Genomic DNA, 19,165 nt, shown 5'->3' on the forward strand with positions numbered 1-19,165 from the left:
TGGACGACTTTTCGTAAGATAATTTGTGCATGATTATCTAGTTGTTTTGTTCTAACCAACTTTGTCGGTAACGGATGCGGCAGTGATGTCTACGAGGCCGCAGTGTGAGCGTAAAAATGGGCTTGTGTAACAGGCGGCCCAAAATTATGCTCAGTTGCCATGAAATAATGCTACATCATATCAGACAAGGAAAAAGAACAAAATTCTCTCGTCATATCATCAGCTGATAAGCAAGCAAGCAAGAATGAGAGAAAGAAAGAAAGAAAGAAAGAAAGAAAGAAAGAAAGAAAGAAAGAAAGAAAGAAAGAAAGAAAGAAAGAAAGAAAGATTTTTTTTTCTTTTTTGCTGCCAGTGTGCCCCTGCCAGTGCCAGGGGGACACGAGTGCGGTGGTGCCCACAAGGGCATACACTGTACTAGTTTAGTAATGCCTACACGTGGGTTCAGAGTTAAAAGAGAAAAAAGAAAGAAAGAAAATAAGTGTCAATTGCAACCGATATTGGTATCATCATGGTCTCGTTCCAAGTCAGTCAAGGCTATTTTTCCATGTGTTTGTTATCATGTTGCCGACGAGAAATACAACTGGATCAAGAGGACTGATTCAAAACGGAACTGTCGCAATAAAAACAAAGAACACTAGGATATTGTGACTTTCTCGTTCAAATTGATCGAGGAATGTCTCCCATATCATGGAATCGGGATGCAATCGGGCAGAGAGATATTTTCCATATCAATATCATGGAATCGGGATGCAATCGGGCCACAGTTCTTTTCCTACCCTCCCGGGTCTTTAACTTTAGGAGAGCTAGACGTGTTGCTATTGTGGCATGAGTTGCTATCCTAGGGGGTGTTTCATAAAGCTGCTCGTAAAGTTACGAACAACTTACGAGCGACTGGTGATCAATTCTGATGTGCTATACTTATTAGAATTTCCATAATTCAGCACAAGAACTGATCACCAGTCGCTCGTAAGTCGTTCGTAACTTTGCGAACATCTCTATGAAACAGGGCCCTGGCGTCTTTTATGAGATAGGGCCCTGGTCTTAGTGCTAGCTAACTACAGTTTTGTTCATTATTATTTTTGAATGACTATGTTGTGTTCATCAAGCAGCCTAACTACCATCCAATCAATCAAGACACATCTCCCATTTCACAACAGCTCAGTTCCATATTTATATCACCTCTGACATGCGACAACCACCGACAACTGTCCACGCTGTGATAGGCCTACTGTGACAACCCCGCAATTTTATCTCCGATAAAGGGCGAAAAATTTTTCCCAATCATAAAAGCTGCTAGTTTTACAGAAAAAGGCAATACGTATTTGTACTGGTTCTGCATATCAAGCGCCCAAATCTGAATTATTCAAATCATTAAAAACTATGAAATTGGTAGATATGAATAAGACGCAAATTGCTTGGTTGATCCGTTATCATTCAAAAGCTCTTCCTCTGTATTTTATGAAAATGTTTGTGATAAATGCTGATGTTCACACTCATTGTACTAGATTATGTTATCAGTTTCGCCGGTGATTTTAAAAAAAAGTCTCAATATTAATTATGGTATACTGGACCTGTATTGTCGAATGAGTTGAATGTGAACCATGCTTTTAATCTACAGTTCAATGATATAAAAAAAGAGTATAAAAAGATGCTTCTGAATTCATATCATTATTGATGTTCTGAGTGAAGTGACTGGTTTTAAATCTTGTGTGTTATATATGTATTTTGATTATCTTATTTCTTTCTGCAGTTTCCATTTTTTTTTCACTATTAGGTATGTACAGTTTTACAAGCCATATAAAGGCTTTCTTATGTAATTCCATTTCCATCATTATTGTAATAATTTGTTCTGACTTGTATTGTACATGTATCAATACTTTGTGTCATCGGGTTAATTGTTTTGATTTGTATGTTATGTCATATGCTTCTTTTATCCTTGTCGAATGATGGAAATACTGTAAATAAAATGAAATGAACAATGAAATGAATTGTGTCAAAGTCAACTGAACACTGACAAGAACGTCCAGTGTAGACACGTTTCTCTGCCCGCATTATGGTAACATTTTTCTGTACCTCATTAATGATGATTTTGAGGGGAACGCATATTACAAGCCCTGCTTTTTAGCTTCCCCTCCATTTTCAATATTTTCAACGAATACTATGCATCTTGGTTTCACCATTTGTGTTTATACTAGATTTTGATATACAATGTGTGTATGATTATTATGTATGTTGCTTTATTTTTGGCATATTTTGTACAGATGAAGCTCGGTACCATCATTGTAATTGGAAGTATATGTTTTTGTATAATCTTTCTATTTTTTTGAGCGCATAGGGACATTATACACTACGTGTTATGCGCTATCGATAAGCATTGAACTATCATTATCATTATTATCATTATTATCATAATCTTTGAAAATGAAAATGAACAAATGAAATGAAAAGTGAAATAAACGTTAGGTACCAGAAAGGAACTCGGAGAGTACAGACCTCCGCCAAGCAGCTCTTATTTCCACTCACATTGTGATTTCCACCCTGCATTATAGCCCTACATTCCAGGGGCCGCGGAAGCGGGGGGGGGGGGGGGGGGGCTGCAACCCCCCCCCCCCCACACACACACACACACTTTTGGATCGTGAAAAAAAATCAAAGAAAAAAAAAGAAACAAAGGGGAAAAATCGGGGGGAAATCACATTACCCGAATTTCTCACAAAAAGTGTGCTTCAGATCGCTTTATCTTGATTTCAAAAACGCAAAAGCTCCGTCGATTGGGAGGGGGCATCCCCCTCCCACACCCTCCCCCTCTACCTCATTAGACTTTGTACATACACACAGATGATGCACACGCGGAATAAGAGCTAAATGCCGTGATTTTGCTATTTAGTTTTAACACTTTCCTGAAAAAAAATCTAAATTATTTCCATATATATATATATATTTTTAGGGGGGGGGGCTGAGGGAGCTAGAAAAAAATCCAAGTATTGAACCAAAAGTTTGCACCAGATTGCTGAATTTCAGGTCTGAAAATGTAAAATCACCTTCGTGTAGGAGGAGAAATATCCTTTTGTATATACACTCTCGTGAGCATGCCTTTTCTGTTTGATTGCTTAATAGACAACATTCATGAAATTAATTGTAACAATAAATTTATACAAAAAGTTTATTCACATGCTACCATTTTATAGGCAAATTGTTCAATAATAATCCACACCAAAATATCCTGCTATACCTTAAACAAGTGGGGCCGTTTCAAGTCGATAAAAGACGGAAAACATGCATCAAATTGCACCATTTACAACATAAAAATGCAAAAAGTTCTCACCCTTCCCCCGTTCCCTAAGCTCGCTCGGGCTCGGTCGCTTCGCTCCCTGGCATAGTAACCACCGCCCTCCCAATATCACAAGATCATTATCCAGGCTACGCCGGGACGTGTAAGCGGGGGTTTCAAGTCTTTATAGGCAAATTGTTCAATAATAATCCACATCAAAATATCCTGCTACCTTAAACAAGTGAGGCCGTTTCAAGTCGATAAAAGACGGAAAACATGCATCAAATTGCACCATTTACAACATAAAAATGCAAAAAGTTCTCACCGTGGGAGGGGGAACACCGCCCTCCCACACCCTCCCCCCCCCCCCCCCCCCCCCCTTCCCTCCGCTCGCTCGGGCTCGGTCGCTTGGCTCCCTCGCATAGTAGGCCTAACCGCCGCCCTCCCAAGATCAGAAGATCATTATCCAGGCTGCGCAGCCCCCCCAAACTGAAAAACGTTCCGCGGCCCCTGCATTCATATCATTCGGCATTACTGTATTAGATTCTCTGACCATCAGACATTATACCCTCACTGCCGACAAGCTGTCGCTACCTCCGCCACACTTTCTGGCCAACAGGGCAATGGTTCTGAGGGTCGCAAGATCAAAGGCGCCATCTAGCGTTGAGGATGGACCCAACCACGAATAAAGAATCCTCCCCCCCCCCCAATAAAATAAAATAAAATGAAAAAAAAAAAAAATCCCGGATCTACATGGTCATCCATATCACTACCAAAATCTAATCGTCTGTTCCTTGTGTCATTTTTACCTTTTTCTAAATTGTACATTGAAGGAAACCAAAACCCAAAGAGAAAACATAAAACGTGTTTTTCATGAAAATTACACATTCCACCAACTTGATACTGACGTATAAGGGTAGCAATCATTCCCCCTGCTTTCTGAAAGCAGTTAGTCAAGTGCTCTTTCATTATGCTAGAAAAGTGAATTTTAGTGGAATTCCCTTTATACTTTCATTATATCGTTGTCCACACATGACCTTATAACCTATAGTAGTCTCCTCAACCAGCGGTTCAAACACCAAAACTTTAAAAATTCATAATTTTGCATCGATTGTCCGATTTTCCTCAAACTTTCACTGATGTGTTCTACTAATGTTACTGCTTTCACTCAATCCACATTTCTCTTTGGGTTTTGGTTTCCTTTAAAATCTGTTCATAACTTTTTGAGTTATTTGGCAAACACACAGACAGACAAACAAACACATATTGGCAAAAACATAACATCCTTTGTGGAGGTAAACAGGGCCACATTCCACACTCAAGACAACAGGAGAAAGGTTAGGGTAAAGCTGAACACAATTAAATCACACACAGTGCAAGTGAAAACAGCTCAGTGTTAAAAAAGCACCATTATTGTCCACAAGTTTTTGCTATGCCCTGGGCACATGTAACTTTGTGCCACTGTCAAAAAAAAAAAAAAAAAAGAACTAGAGGGAAAACAAAGAGCATAATTCCAGAATTACACAAGATGAAATTACTTGGTAGACATAAGCAAACAACATTTACACAGACAATCTTTAATCTTCACAAATCTCTACATCTCCCTAACTAAAGGTATAGTTTCACAATGACAGTAATTTTCAAAAACAGTATACATTGTATTAACAGACAGATTGAAAATATAATCTACCTACACAAATTAATTTAGAAATACTGACACAAATCTGTTACTACTCTGCTTTCTTTCCAAAGCATTATGATGAAAAACAATAGAAATAACACAAACAATTTGATGAGTACATCAATGCTAGGTAAACAATACTGACATAACCACCTTTCATCACTACATATACACTTTTAGTTTGGTAAAGACCGAGTAGAAAATTATTACATGTGGTAACATCATTATATGACGAGTTACTTGCTGAATAAGCCATTATCATCAAACATTTCTGCCTGTTTCTGCCTCCTCCAGTGCTCAGGTGATCTTTTAATTTCAACTGCTCCAGGTTTATATTCCTTTTCGACACATGTTGTTTTCCATATGCCAATCATTGCTACACCAGGCAAGCCTTGGGCAAACCTTCTACAAGATTTGGGGCCGCCACGGATAACAGTTTGTCATAAAAACCGACATGAAGGGGTTGATCATACAATATCTTTTTTATGGTTCTACACTGCATCTTCGAAAGAAAATATTCCGCATACCACATGTATTCCAGTATTCACCATTCCTTTGACATCAAACATCATGTTAGGCATGGCAAAAACACAATGGACTCATTTTAGAATGAATGTATGAAATGAGTGAATTTTAGTTTAAAGTGATTTCTTTAGTGGTGAACATGTCCCACCATTTGATTCATAGCTCAGTATGTAAGAATGATTTGAGAGCTAACCATTATGTTTATTTTATTTTTTTTTTCCAAAGGCAACTGCATGATCCATCTAAGTCATACTCAAAAAGGAAATCCAAACAGAAAGACATCTTTCATTCTGTATAATTCATATTAAAGCTGGGAAACTTTGATATCTGATTTGATATATGTTGATATCTAATGCACAGTGCCAAATTCTGGTAAAATCTGACGGACACAAGGGGAGGGCAAATTATCAGTCAATGGGAAAAGAAGCATTGGCTTTCTTATCTCTGGTGCTGCCTGCCAGTAAGAAGAAATCTGACCAAGTTCAAACTCAATCCAGATGACGATTTCCAAGAACATGATGAAACCAAAACATAATCAACACGAGTCCTTGACTTACTAAATCATCATATATTGCATAAGAATTAAGTATGCACCAGGCATTGCTTTGGTTATGCTAATAAACTGAGCATAAGATTCTATTTATTCATGAATGAATTTTACACACAGATCTCACACAGCCTTGCAAGAAAATGTATTGAATGCTCATGCACTTGTCTATGCCCCTACTCCAAATTCTCTTGTTCTTCCAAGAAGCAATTTTCACCAAATTATAATTGTCCATATAATCACTTGTTCCCCCAGTTAAATCATGCCCATTTGTTCCACCTTAATACACATAGGTTCCCCTTCTACATATGAAATCAGCACATTGTGAACTGTGATGCTACAACATTTACACCCTCCTCCCCCCAGTCATTTCATTGCAGAATGTAAAACCTGTCATGTGGAATTAGCCACAAATCGCATCACAAGAACAGGAGTTCTCTGATATTAGGGCTTCATACAATCTGCTGAGCATCTGTGTCCCACACAGCTTATGATCCACAGAAAACCATGGACAACAGCTAATGGCTAAATGGAACCTAACAAAAGGGATTACCTACAAAGGACTACAAGCTCCCTAGGGTAAGCACATGGTCTTTCACATACATGTATTCATATTTCATCATCTGTGACACTACCTGGGCCCCATTTCATAAAAAGATGTTAGGATAGCAACTCTTGCTGAAATGGCAACTTCCCATAGCTACAGCCAATCAGGCCCCCATTTCATAAAACTTGTTATCACTGACAACTGCCACATTTGTATGACAAATTTGCTCTCAGCCAATCAGATGCAAGGATTTCAGTAGCTTGTAACTACTATCACAACTTGTCACTGATAACAAGTTTTTTGAAATGGGGCGCAGGAAGCTGGATTCTTGTCATCATCATCATAACAACTGCCCTTCCGGCAAGAGTTGCCATCATATCAACTTTGTAGGAAATGGGGCCCTGGTGAAACTGAATTCACATCTGCACAAGATTTCATACACTAAAATGTGTGTGATTGTAATTAAAGAAGCTTGAAAAAGAAAAACGAATTAAACATCTACCAGTAAATGATGGCTGATCTGGAAACAGTGTCATCTTCATCTTGTTATGTCTGCTACTGGCAACATTGGTATTCTGGATTACAATATATTTCATTTGCAAGAGATCATGCCTCACACCCCTTCAGACAAGAAAACGACAGCTGATGCCTGTACATACCTTGACAAGGCTTTGATGTTAAGCAATCTTAAGACAAGAGTCTGCATCTATGTCTTTCAGGATGTATTCCCTGATATTTACAATCAGACATCACATTAGCTTGATTACTGTACTAGACTGAAACCCAATATGCAATGCATTGAAGCTAATTGCTTAGTACTCAGAAATCTTCATTACAGAAACAGAGATATGATTTTCATAAAAAGAAGGCCATTCTGCTTTTGGTGTATATAAACCTGTGAACTTCAATCACTTACCTCCATTTTCCCACATCATACACATGTACACTGTAGATTTTTCTCTGCACTGGGAAATGTTGGGTGCTACTGTGTAGTTTGCAGATCAATTATTCTCAATTCAAATGATAGCATACCAATACCAGGTAACACATAGCCTTTTATTAAAAATACAGAGAGCATCTGATGACGAATAGGTACGCAAACGTAAGATACATCTTGAAGTAAAAGTTGACTTCACTGCATCCTTTGTGCAATGTAACTCAGGAGAGTAGGGCCAATAAAATGTTGATATGGATCCTAATCAAATGATTGGCTGAGAGTTATCACATCACCAGTCTTCCCATTTGACTACAGACCCAAATTTACTTTTCACCAAGCATTAGTACACATACATACTAATAACTTGTCTGCTGCACAGCTTTGGCATGCGTGTGTGGTTCAGTTAGCTTGGCGCTGGTGCTAACCTCAGAATCTTGCAAAAATGGCTGTGGCTGTTTAACTAAATTATGCCACCATTTTAAAACCGAAATGCACATTACTTGGTTGGGCATTAGTAAAACTATCCAGCCTCTGTAACTTTCGAATACTCAAAATCATACTACTCGGCATCGCCTTGTGCTTTTAGACTGTTCCAAATGTACAATCGGGTGGATAATTCTTATTAACACGCCTGTGTAATGTGCATTATTTGTATACTGATATACACACAAGTTGACTCCAATATCACTGCACTGTTAGCTTTAATACAGGATTTGAGCATTCACGTGGCAGTTATGCCCAGCATGTTACTATAGAATGTGTGGAAGTCTTTTCTGTACAAATGACATGTGACAACAACCAGCAGATGAAAAACATGTGCGGAACATGTACATAACAAGAGTACATGTATACTCTTTGAGCTTATGAAATAAATAGTTTGGAAAGTACCCATTTTAGACAATGTATACTTTTCTGTGTGATTTCTTCTCCAATAAATCATTAAATCATACACATGAATAATGCTTGAAGCACATATACATCTGTATAATATGTATATCTTTGCCTGTATGACTGAAAAGTCTTAATAACAGCTCATTTCACATTAAAAAGAGTAAATCATGATATCACATTACATCATTCAATGAAAAAAGATGACTGACTTTTGTATGTCTCTCCTCTTTTCAGTTTTACTCAAACTTTTCCAAATTTTAAGTCAATTATTTTGGAAAAGATAAAGAAAATCACGATCTGCTGAATTTCACAATGGAGCAAGATCATTCCAAACTAGAATGTAATTGAGTTGTAACAGAAATAAGTGCTATTCCATCTACATGTACAAAGAAATATACACAGAACACATTCTGTTCAGGAGAACAGACTGAGACAGTAACAAATAGAACAACAACAACAAAAAAAGAATATCTGTACTTTCCAAATTTCTTTGAAAAGTCCTATATGCAACTCTTGTGAGAACAACAACAAAAAGTTGCATAACAATTGCAGAGACGTGAATCTGTATAGGGGGAAACAGGAATCTTCTATAATATATTCAACATTAGCGTCTCTAGAGGAAATGAATATACCTCAAGCTTTAGGCCTGCAAGCTGTCGCAAATGCTTTTAATATGAGCTATTAACATTCTTTTCAATGGGGCAGATTCATTATTTTTCATGATTTCATGTATTAGACCTTAATGGTTAGAACTTCCTCTGGATGCATTGGATTTATGATAGGATGGGATGTCTGTCCAGCAGGTGATACAGCATGTTTTTGTGACCAGACAGCCTTTTTTTCTTCTTCTTCTTCTAAACAGAGAAATAATTCTACTACTCTTTGACATTCTTTGAAGGGCTTGGCATAGTATTTACGACACACACGAAATTCAAGAGCAAACACACAAGGAATGTGCATCAGGGCTGCCAGACTAGCTGTTGTCACAGACCCTGTATGAGTGTTACACATTAAAACGAGCGGACAAACCACTTATACGATGCAAACAGGGAATTTGCTCGTTGTCAAAATCTGCTAAATGTTGCATCCATGCCGCGCAGTAAACAGTTATTTGCATGAAATGTTGGGAGTCTGTCAGCCATGCCCCGGAGATAGTTTAATGGGTCGCATATCCATTATGAGAGATTCAAGGAAGGAATCAGGGATACACTTGTGTGTAATAGATACATCTCAGTGGGCAAACACAATCCCCACATCACAGAGGCTGTTACATTCTTTTTGTCAGGGATTGATCGGATACTGGTGTGTTTGTGCGTGTGTGTGTGTGTGTGGGGGGGGGGGGGGGGGGGGTCTTCTTTTGCATCTCTCATTTGCTACATACGAATGATATCTTTCCCTTGCATGTCCTGTACAACGATGTGTCTCTCACCCCGTCCCAAAAAATTAAGAAAAACAAAACAGTGATCAATACTTGTTCTCGATCTAGTTGTTGTACAAACATAAACAATAAGACGACATTTACTTCACAATTCACCGTCCAGTGAGACAGAAACCAAACTCCACACCCAACAACAGCGTGTGATCAGAAATCACACAGCCATAGCCACAATCAACAATATATATAATCTGACCGCCTTGATCTGGAAAGATGCATCTATACGAATAGAATGCCATTGCAAGGCTAAGCCATATCTATGATTTTTTTTAAAAATCAAATGTTTATCAGAAAGTTCAAATTGCACCGTGGCATAGTCTGATGAATTAATTTAAAAATGTAAATTAAAAAGTGATACCATGATTCAGGAAAAAAAAAAATTCAAGGTAATTTTACAGTGGCAAGATGGGGGAGAGATATACATTGTAGATTACAAGAACTAAGTGTATAAAAGCAAGAGCAAATAAAAACTGCAGAACCTATTTACAACAGAAAGTATTACACTAAACCACGTAATGTTGCACCACAAAACTGAACAATGACGACACTTAACAAGGTGGTGGATATCAGTTTCATACAATGAGATACCTCTGTGGTTACTTCCGAGAGAAATGAAGAAAAGAAAAGAATGACAAAAACACCACATCACTGCTATCTACACAAGTAGAAAGTTAGAAAATGGTCTTCTCAGTGTACAACTCCATCAAAGTTATACAACCTGTTGATGGCATGAGGCCGTGCATTACCACAATCATTGTCATGCATTATTTGTGGCAAAATGACATTTTGTTCGGATTAAACTCTCTTGTGAACATACCACATAACTGTTTTACAGCAAAATTTTGGTCATAATTTACCATTTCATTCAAGAAAAATATATTATTTCTTAGCTAAGTACCTATCCAGTACACATACTGTGATATGGTAAGAGACTATTGGGGTGGAGGAGAAGATCCAAGAAGAAAAACAAAAAGAGGAAAAAAGAAGAATCTTTACAAAATCAAGAATCACTTTTTTTCCTCTGGCTGACAAAGTTTTCATTAAAATATTACCTCTGAAAGGAGAGTAACTTTCATCTCATATCCTACGAATTTCCAATAAATTTCATCTCAAATTGGCAATCAGCATCAAATGGTTTTTATCAAAAGGGTTTTCATTCATGATCTGCGCAAAAGAGCTACAACCTCGTGCACGGCGAATGCAAATACAAAACACAATCTATAGGAAATATGTATATATTAGATATAATATCAGTCATAATTATCTTCAAAAATAGTTGAGAACAAATGCAATCAATGCTTGGCATTGTGAATTCTGCAAACCTAAATGAATTGGCAACCATCTTATCTCAGTTTTATTTATAATTTTGTGCTTGTGACAATCAAATGTTCCCTCTCACTTCTCTCTGTTCTGATTGAATTCTCTTGACATTAATAACATGATATTCTTTGAACCAAGCGAGATGGAGCAAACTTGAATTCCCATGATGACTAGTTGCTGGTTGTCATGACAACAATGCACTTTTTACGTGCAGAAATATCTCGCTCTATGTAAATTATGTCAGCTACAAACATAGCATGAGAACTTAAAACTTCCAAGACTCTTGAAAGTCTTTCACAGCAAAGGAAGTTGAATTTTGTCTGTTCAAATTCTTACACTGACAGGGTCTTCATGCAGAAAATAGTTTCAACATTTCCTTACATAACATTCACTGATTTTATGAAAAATATCAAATCTGTTACTTTGCAATAGAATGTCACTGCACAAAAGAAATAGTTCTGGAAAATTAATGCAATCTCTGAAAATTCCACGCAAAAATTCTTTTGTGTGATAGATTTTCATGCAATGCCATATCAAGTTTAGAATATATCCTTGTGGGGCAGTGTTTATTTTCAACAGAACACTCATTTTCAATTTTGTCACACCATTGTCAATGACAACAGTATATCTTCATGACTGCTCACTAGACTTGATGTGATACAGAAGTAGGTATCACAGTTCAACTCTTTTTTCACCGACAAGTTCACCATTGTTTCAGTCTACTGCATTGGAAACTCTGCCAGAGAATCTCCTAAATTTGGGGGACATCGGTTCATCATCATTATTCCAAAGGAACTCTTATCTCTTTGTGATGCAAACAAATTGGGGGTGTGATGAGATGCACATAACTCTGTGAAATGCACTCAACAAACCCCAATGTTCGCACTCTGTGAAATGCACTCAACAAACCCCAATGTTCGCTTGATTGCAAGATCAGGGAGTCCCAAAATAGGCCAAACTCAGACTTGACTATAAGTCACCTCTAGCATGTTACCTGTAAGGTTTATGAGAAGCTCTGGAGACTTTACCACAGCTCGTAGAAATACTCTTTTAAACTAGGCAAAATCAGCAGACTATGCAGTCAAATCTGAACTGCCTGTGTATCATAGGGTTAGTTTGTAGATGTGTGAACAAGCACTGCCAAAACAATTACAGCAAGCATATCAAACAAGAGATATATGAATGAGCCAAATGAACAGAATGAATACTTGTTTTAGCAAGCCAATATCGATATTTCAGTCATGAGATTATTGAAATTTGGTCAAACCCACATCTTCACACATCTCATGTCTGCCTCTCCATGCCTGTGACATTCAGGCTACACACTGACATCTCATTCATGTATCATTCCCCTGAAACTTGTCGTGGCCTTTGAGATATCCTTGTATGACGGGATATCCTAGCACGCTGCTACGAGAGGCGGGGGCGCCTTTCTTTCGTTACTCGGAGAAGGCGGGAAATATGTGTATGTCCTGGAATTCTTCCACCTGCTGAGAGACCGGGTAGCCTCCCGTGGTGGCCTGTTGCCCCTCCAGCATGCGGTAGATGTCGGCCGTGAATTCCTCCTGGCCCGTAGGGGGCTGGGCCCCGCCCCCGCTGGGGTTCTCCGCCCCCGTTGCCGGGCCGCTGCCCGCCGACTGCTGCTGCCACTGCTGTTGCTGCTGTTGCTGCCACATGCCGTGGTCGCGGCGGGCTATGGAGCTGGAGTCACCGCGACCGCTGTACCCCATCTGGGTGGTCTGGGATCCTGGAGTACAGAATAGCACAGCACGTGGAAGCTCTTTACTACATCAAAGCTATTCACTGACTCCTTGATATGAACATGACAGACTGTGAAAAACATGTCTACTGTGTGGTGGATATAAATAAAATCAAACCAAAAATTCCCACTGCCTTGGTTTACAAAGCAATGACTGAGTATATTCTGTCATTTGCATGGCACAATGTTCTTGTTGACACTAGAGTGCTGACAGTGCTAGTTGTGTAGGGCAAACCATAAAGGCATGAACTCATGAAAGTAGTTTAGGATCTCACCTACGGACTATGCAAATGAGCAAAGAAAGATCCAGTAATGAATGTATACAGTCATAATTATACATTGGAAAAATGTGCCAAATTTCAAGCCTTTTTAACCCATGAACAAAACATAACTGAATTTGATTTGAATAACATTTGTGAATTTTGCCAAAGGGTAGAGACCTCTGTAATGTGTGAGCGGTAACTCTCTCACATGTGAGATCCTCTGGTTTATGAAAGTTTAGCACATGAGTGAAATCTGTGAAGACTTTAACATGAGTAGAGGTAACATGGGCTTGTGTAGAGACCCAAGAAGAGAATTGTTCTATGCATGAAACTTTTGCAAATTTTGTGAGGGGCCAAGATTTGCAAACGCCAAATGCATGCGAAAGGTATTTCTACATGATGCAATAAATGCCAGTGGCAAATTTGCAAAAGTTTCATGCTGCTATTACATGTTTCTGGTTTCACAGTACCTTGTAACGATTTGTCCTGTTGGTAGGCAAAGCCCCTCCCAGCTCCTGTCTGCAGCTGGGTGTAGGAAGGGGCTGGAGATGAGGACATGCTGCCACTGGCCTGGGGGGTGAAGGGAACGGTGGACTGACTGCTGACTGGTAGGGTACTCTGAGAACTCTGCATGGAGACACACATTATACATATGCATAAAAAAACCCCAAAAAGACTCAAATGCAGCAAGAATTATGAAACAATGTGATGATTACAGCACTACATTATTCAGTACTCCTTCACGGAAAGTTTTTCTTTTTTTTTCTGTTTTGGCTGATAACTCACAAACAAGGCCTGTCAACTCTTGAAATTATGACATGTGTGTGTCTTACATGCATTCTTTTCATGCCAACTTCTGGTATGCTTTTGGAGCACATTGTGAAGTGGACCACTTTTGGCTTGGTATAGTACGGTACAGTATACTTTAGAAGCGTTCAAGCGCTCCTCTGGTGCAGGTATGGTATGGTACAGTATGCTTTAGGAGTGCGCTAGAATGCGCTCTTACTTACCTTGATCTGTGCTGAGTACTGTGATGGTGACCAGCCCGCCTGGTTCTGCCCATAGGCCTTCCTGGAATCCTCCAAGCTGCTGGCAGCTCCCAAGGAACTCTTGGCCCCTGCACTCTCCTCCGCGCCCGTGCCACTACGACTGTATGGCTGGCTCGTCCGTAACTGGTGGTAGCCGGATGAGAATCCCGACGCGGCGCCGGCACCGACGTGTCCCCGCCCGGACTTGTCGGCCGCCATGAGGGCTGGCTGTTGCTGCTGGGATTGCTGAGCGGGGATGAGTCCCCCTGTATACATTCCGCCGGCAGTGGAGGCGTCCTGCCCCATGCGAATTCCTGTCATGGAGGAATCTGTTTTAGAGCTGGTGCTGGGCTTGTCGGCCTGCGTGGCCGTGTGGCGGTCAGCCAAGGTGTCCGTTGCTGCCGTGGCTGAATTAGGGTAAGCATCATAGGCTGTCAGGGAGGCGACTGGCTCCCCAGGGGCCTTGTGCTTGGTGCTGTCCAACTCTGGCCCTCCGTGGGGCTGTTGCATGTTTCTAGGATAAATCAATGATGCCATGTAGTAGCCAAGCTTAGCCGTGTATTCAGATTTATGGACACTTCCCTTGAGGATGTAGCAACAAGCTTTTTAATTTACCTGTTCATACTCACTCTTAAATACTTGGGAGTCCAGGTTGAAGGCTTTAGTAATACTAGTTACTGTCGTGTCACGCACACATCACAGCAAACTTTTTGGGATTCTCAAGAACAAACTTTTTCATGAACATCTCAGTATAAATATGATTAGATATGTCAAACATTTGAAAAGATATCTTCCCACAAGTATAGTCACTTTGAATTTACATCAAATGCGGTAGTGTTTAGCATACACCAGGTAAAAATCTCTATTTGAGCTTTAAATTCGCCAAGAAAAAGTCACATTGATATCTTTGTGAAATTACAACATGTACAACCTACACTTTAATTTGCACAAAAATGTCTTCAGCTAATAAGAAAATACTAAGGAATTACGGGAAAATACTAAGAATTTCTTTCTCATTGTTGACAAAATAAAAAAAATTGACTGGCACGATTGATCTCAAATGCCAACACTACATACTGTAGTCTATAGTTTCAGTTTAAATTTCTGGAATTAGAATCAAACATCCCACTTTCAAGCAAGTAGTATTTTGTTTCAGTATTTGGGGAATAAATGCTCTCTTCCTTTCTCTGAATTCATATCATACTTCCTTCCTGTAAACTTCATTTGTTTTTTTTTTCTCTTCTGCATTGTCTCCTTCAAGCAGGAAGAAGTAACCATGGTGACTAAGTCAACAATGGGCCAAGGTTTCCGCAGAAAAGACGGATAACTATGTGGTTTCATGAGATGATACGTGTAAGGCATATAAAGAATTTGATCGCAAAATGAGTGAAGCACCATTTTCAAATATTTTAAAGTAAGTCTGTAATCAGTTAAAGCAAAAAACAAAACCTTTCTGATGATTCCACATCTGTTACATAACAAGGAATATTCTTGAGGCTATGATTAAAAAATCCTGTCTTTCCTCACTATTTTCTTTGCTTTTTAGCAGTTTCAATTGCAAATATCTCAAATTAACAAGAATGGAGTGAATGCTTCAAACTCTTCATATCAAGAAGAGGACTTTTTGGCTAATGTGAATATTAACATGAGATTCAAGAAAAGAATGTAGAAAGGCAGTGTTAAAACACATTTTCTCAAGTGTATCAAATTTAATTTGATATCATTTAGCATCAGGAAACTAATACGGAGGAGCTAAAGCTATTATGGTAGTCAACTTAATGTACGTATACACTACTTTGATCATTTGCTTTTTTATCCCTGAAAAAGTAACATGGGCACATTTGAATGCACATTATTATCATTTATTGTTAAACGAAAAACCTCACCATCAACAAATGCCCTCATGAATGCACTATTGCAGCACATATTGAGGAGGGGAGGGGGTGGATTCAACTTATGTCCCTCCGAGTTTGTTCACACAGAGAATCACCACTCACTGAGACTACACATGGAGTGACTGAGAGGAGGCATAACTATCTGGTGCCACGGTGAGCTTCATCAAGTGTGCGGTTCACTATAACTTCTAGCATACAAACTGTATGCATAGTGCACACCACATTCCACTCCTGGGGCCCGTTGCATAAAAGTTACTACCATGGAATTCTTGATTTTGATTGGCTGTTGAGTATTGTTGCCATGGTAGTTACCATTGGATGGCAAAGTTACCATAATTGTAACTTTTATGCAAAGGGGCCCTGGAGAGCTCTAAACCTTGATGACCATTTACAGAGTTTAGAGCGCTTCAGGAGCACTCTTGAGCCAAGCATTTAAAGAGGCATAACCTTGAGCACTCTAGGGCCCAATTGTCTTTTCATACAGAGTTCAGAGGGGTTCAGTAGCACTCCTGGAATGCTCTAAATGTCTTGTATAAATTGGGCGTTACAGCAGATTAATCATGAATAGCGCCATCTTGTGGTCCAATTCTTAATTACAACCATGTAGAACTTGAACATCAGTTTGATGAGGTGAGAAAGTCACATAGTGTCATTTGGTGATGGAAATGGTTCGATGGTTGAGGAAGTGTACAGTCTTTGCAACGTTGGAATCAATAAAGAAAGGTCATCAATCCAAATGGATCGTAGTGATTCACTGCATGTTTGTAAGTGAGTACCAGAGCATGTATGAATGGAAGTGGAAGTCAGGGGACGGATAAGTAGCATGATTAGAAAATAGCCAAAGAAGCCCGGTTATATTAGCAACGTGCAGTAGCCATTAACCAGAATTTACATTGGGTACATGTTTCTCAACATACTTGATAGCTGTGTTGGTGCACACAATGTACTCCACTTCGTCTGTGTATGGATTCTGGAAACTGAAGCAGCTGGTTCTCAACCACACGTATTCACGATTCTTGGACTGGAACCTATACATGAGTGACAGCATCTGGCCTTTCATCTTCACCGCTGTAAATGGGGGGGGGGGGGGGTAGAAGACCAGCAAAAGAAAACAAAATGAGAGTGTGCACAACACTATCTAAAAAGAAAAACTTCATATCAGCCACATTCACACACAGGTGTTACCGATTATAGCCCTGCAATAAGATTTTTTTTTTTTTCATTTGCCACCGTTCGCAAACAAACATGACAAACAAACAATAATCACTCAGCTGTAAAATCATGCACGCTGAATCTTTAGACTGTGTGAATTCCCAAACAACGACCAGAATGTGATGCTGGGCACCCTAGTGTACAGAACTAGTGTGGCAAGTTGCATTATGAGATTTAAAAAAAAAAAAAACAAAACAAAACAAAACAAAACAAAACAAAACAAATCAGTAGTTTCCTTGTATGCAAATTATCATGAGGGTTAAAAAAAAAGAAAATAGGTTGGGTGGGTATTTGCATCAGGATGAGTATCTTAAAAAGTTAACAACATTGTGTGTCCACACACAAATATTCATGGCTTCTGCATCATGATGCCATACTCAATTTTCCCAATCTTTTAATTTATTCATTTTGTTATTATTATTATTATCTTTTAGGAGTATTATGTCAATGTGTGATGGGCTAGTGGCTGGACAATCATGATTTCAAAACAAATAGGTAAGGGCTAGAACCCTGTCAATGAACTCGAAGCCCTGCACAAAAAAGAGAGAGAAAAAAAAAAGGAGAAAGGAAAATGTAATTGTAGTCATGTTTACCTCGCTCAAAACTATCCTTGAGGTGGCTTTGGTTTTCTGGGTGGCAGAATTCAAAGCTGGACTTGCCCAAAAGCTCCTGGGGCTGGTAACCTAAAACACCAGTTACTCTGCAATGACAAATTGAGTGGAAAAATAGAGTTGAAAATTGGCACAGATGTATTAACATACAATAGAGACACTGCTGTGGAACATTTCCTGTTATGTTGCAGCTGCGTCCATGATGCACTGTGACTATATCTCTGTGCTGAAAGTTAAAAGTTAAAGGCATTATTTAGCATTTGGAGATGAAACAAAAAGTCAGCTTTAGTGCTTCAAATTAGTTATAAAATGTGAGTTAGGGATAGAAACAACTAATATAAAAATTTGAACCAGTATAATCGATGTTAAGTACTGTTACATATACAAAATGTGAAAAATAGTTATAATAAAAATGTTTTCAGACTAAACCATCTACAGTTATGGTTTAATGAGAAAAATAGTGATATCTCCTTTAGGCTTTATTGCAAAAATGTTACATGGTAGGATGATTTGTGATACGGCCGACCTACACATATGCATCAAATGTGATATCTTGAACATTTTTTAAATCACTGCTCCCAAAGGTAAACAGGACCTTTAACTGGTGTTCATATTGAATCGAATGATATGCACACCACTAACAACATGCTATCTGCACTACATGTATATTGAATGAACACTGCTATGTATACTAGTATCTTCTGTAAGGTACATTTGTATCTAAACAGTAAAACATAAATTTCATGCCCAGAATATTTCTGTATTCACAGTAATCACTGACAAACCTGTTTACCTGTCCCTTACCAACATGTTGTTTTTGTTTTTTGTTTTAATTCTAAAGGGAATTACTACATATCACAGGAACAGTTTAACAATGATTTTGATTCACATGAACCAAACTACCTGATGAAAAGGAATCACAGGTGCAGTATTTACATTGTTTAATGGTGAGAGAAAAAAGCTCTCCTTTCGGCACAAACCTCTGATCTACAAACGTAAATTTGCCGTCGATATTGTGCCGCGAGATGAACTCGTTGGGTGTCCCGGCGCCGCCCAGATCTGCACAGTTTGGCGTACTCGTGACTTGAAGTCGACCAATGGCGACAAGGCAATAGTGATTTGTGCTCTGGCCTTCAGAATCCCCATCCGACTGGTCAATTACCATTCCTGCAAATAGGATCGGGAGATGAAAGAAGGCATCATCACCTCTGAGATTTATACTATGTCATAAGCACCTACCACC

At 39.0% G+C, this 19,165-nt stretch overlaps 1 protein-coding gene across 2 annotated transcripts in view; it reads right to left on the reverse strand.

Moving 5' to 3' along the window:
• Positions 1-9,751: 9,751 nt before the first annotated feature.
• Positions 9,752-19,165, reverse strand: part of LOC139742705 (aryl hydrocarbon receptor nuclear translocator homolog) — a 37,628-nt gene continuing 28,214 nt past the window's right edge. For both annotated transcript variants that reach the window (XM_071653232.1, XM_071653231.1), the window contains 6 exons: positions 18,903-19,089; positions 17,905-18,011; positions 17,017-17,167; positions 14,187-14,718; positions 13,647-13,803; positions 9,752-12,901 (listed from right to left, as the gene is read on the reverse strand). In XM_071653232.1, coding sequence (XP_071509333.1) covers positions 12,594-12,901; positions 13,647-13,803; positions 14,187-14,718; positions 17,017-17,167; positions 17,905-18,011; positions 18,903-19,089 — 1,442 coding nt within the window. In that variant the 3' untranslated portion in view covers positions 9,752-12,593. The remainder of the gene's footprint in view (positions 12,902-13,646; positions 13,804-14,186; positions 14,719-17,016; positions 17,168-17,904; positions 18,012-18,902; positions 19,090-19,165) is intronic.

This window comes from Diadema antillarum, unplaced genomic scaffold (assembly GCF_040938485.1).
Source record: "Diadema antillarum isolate AM-2024a unplaced genomic scaffold, OU_Dant_1.0 seq00001016_RagTag, whole genome shotgun sequence".
Taxonomy (NCBI): domain Eukaryota; kingdom Metazoa; phylum Echinodermata; class Echinoidea; order Diadematoida; family Diadematidae; genus Diadema; species Diadema antillarum.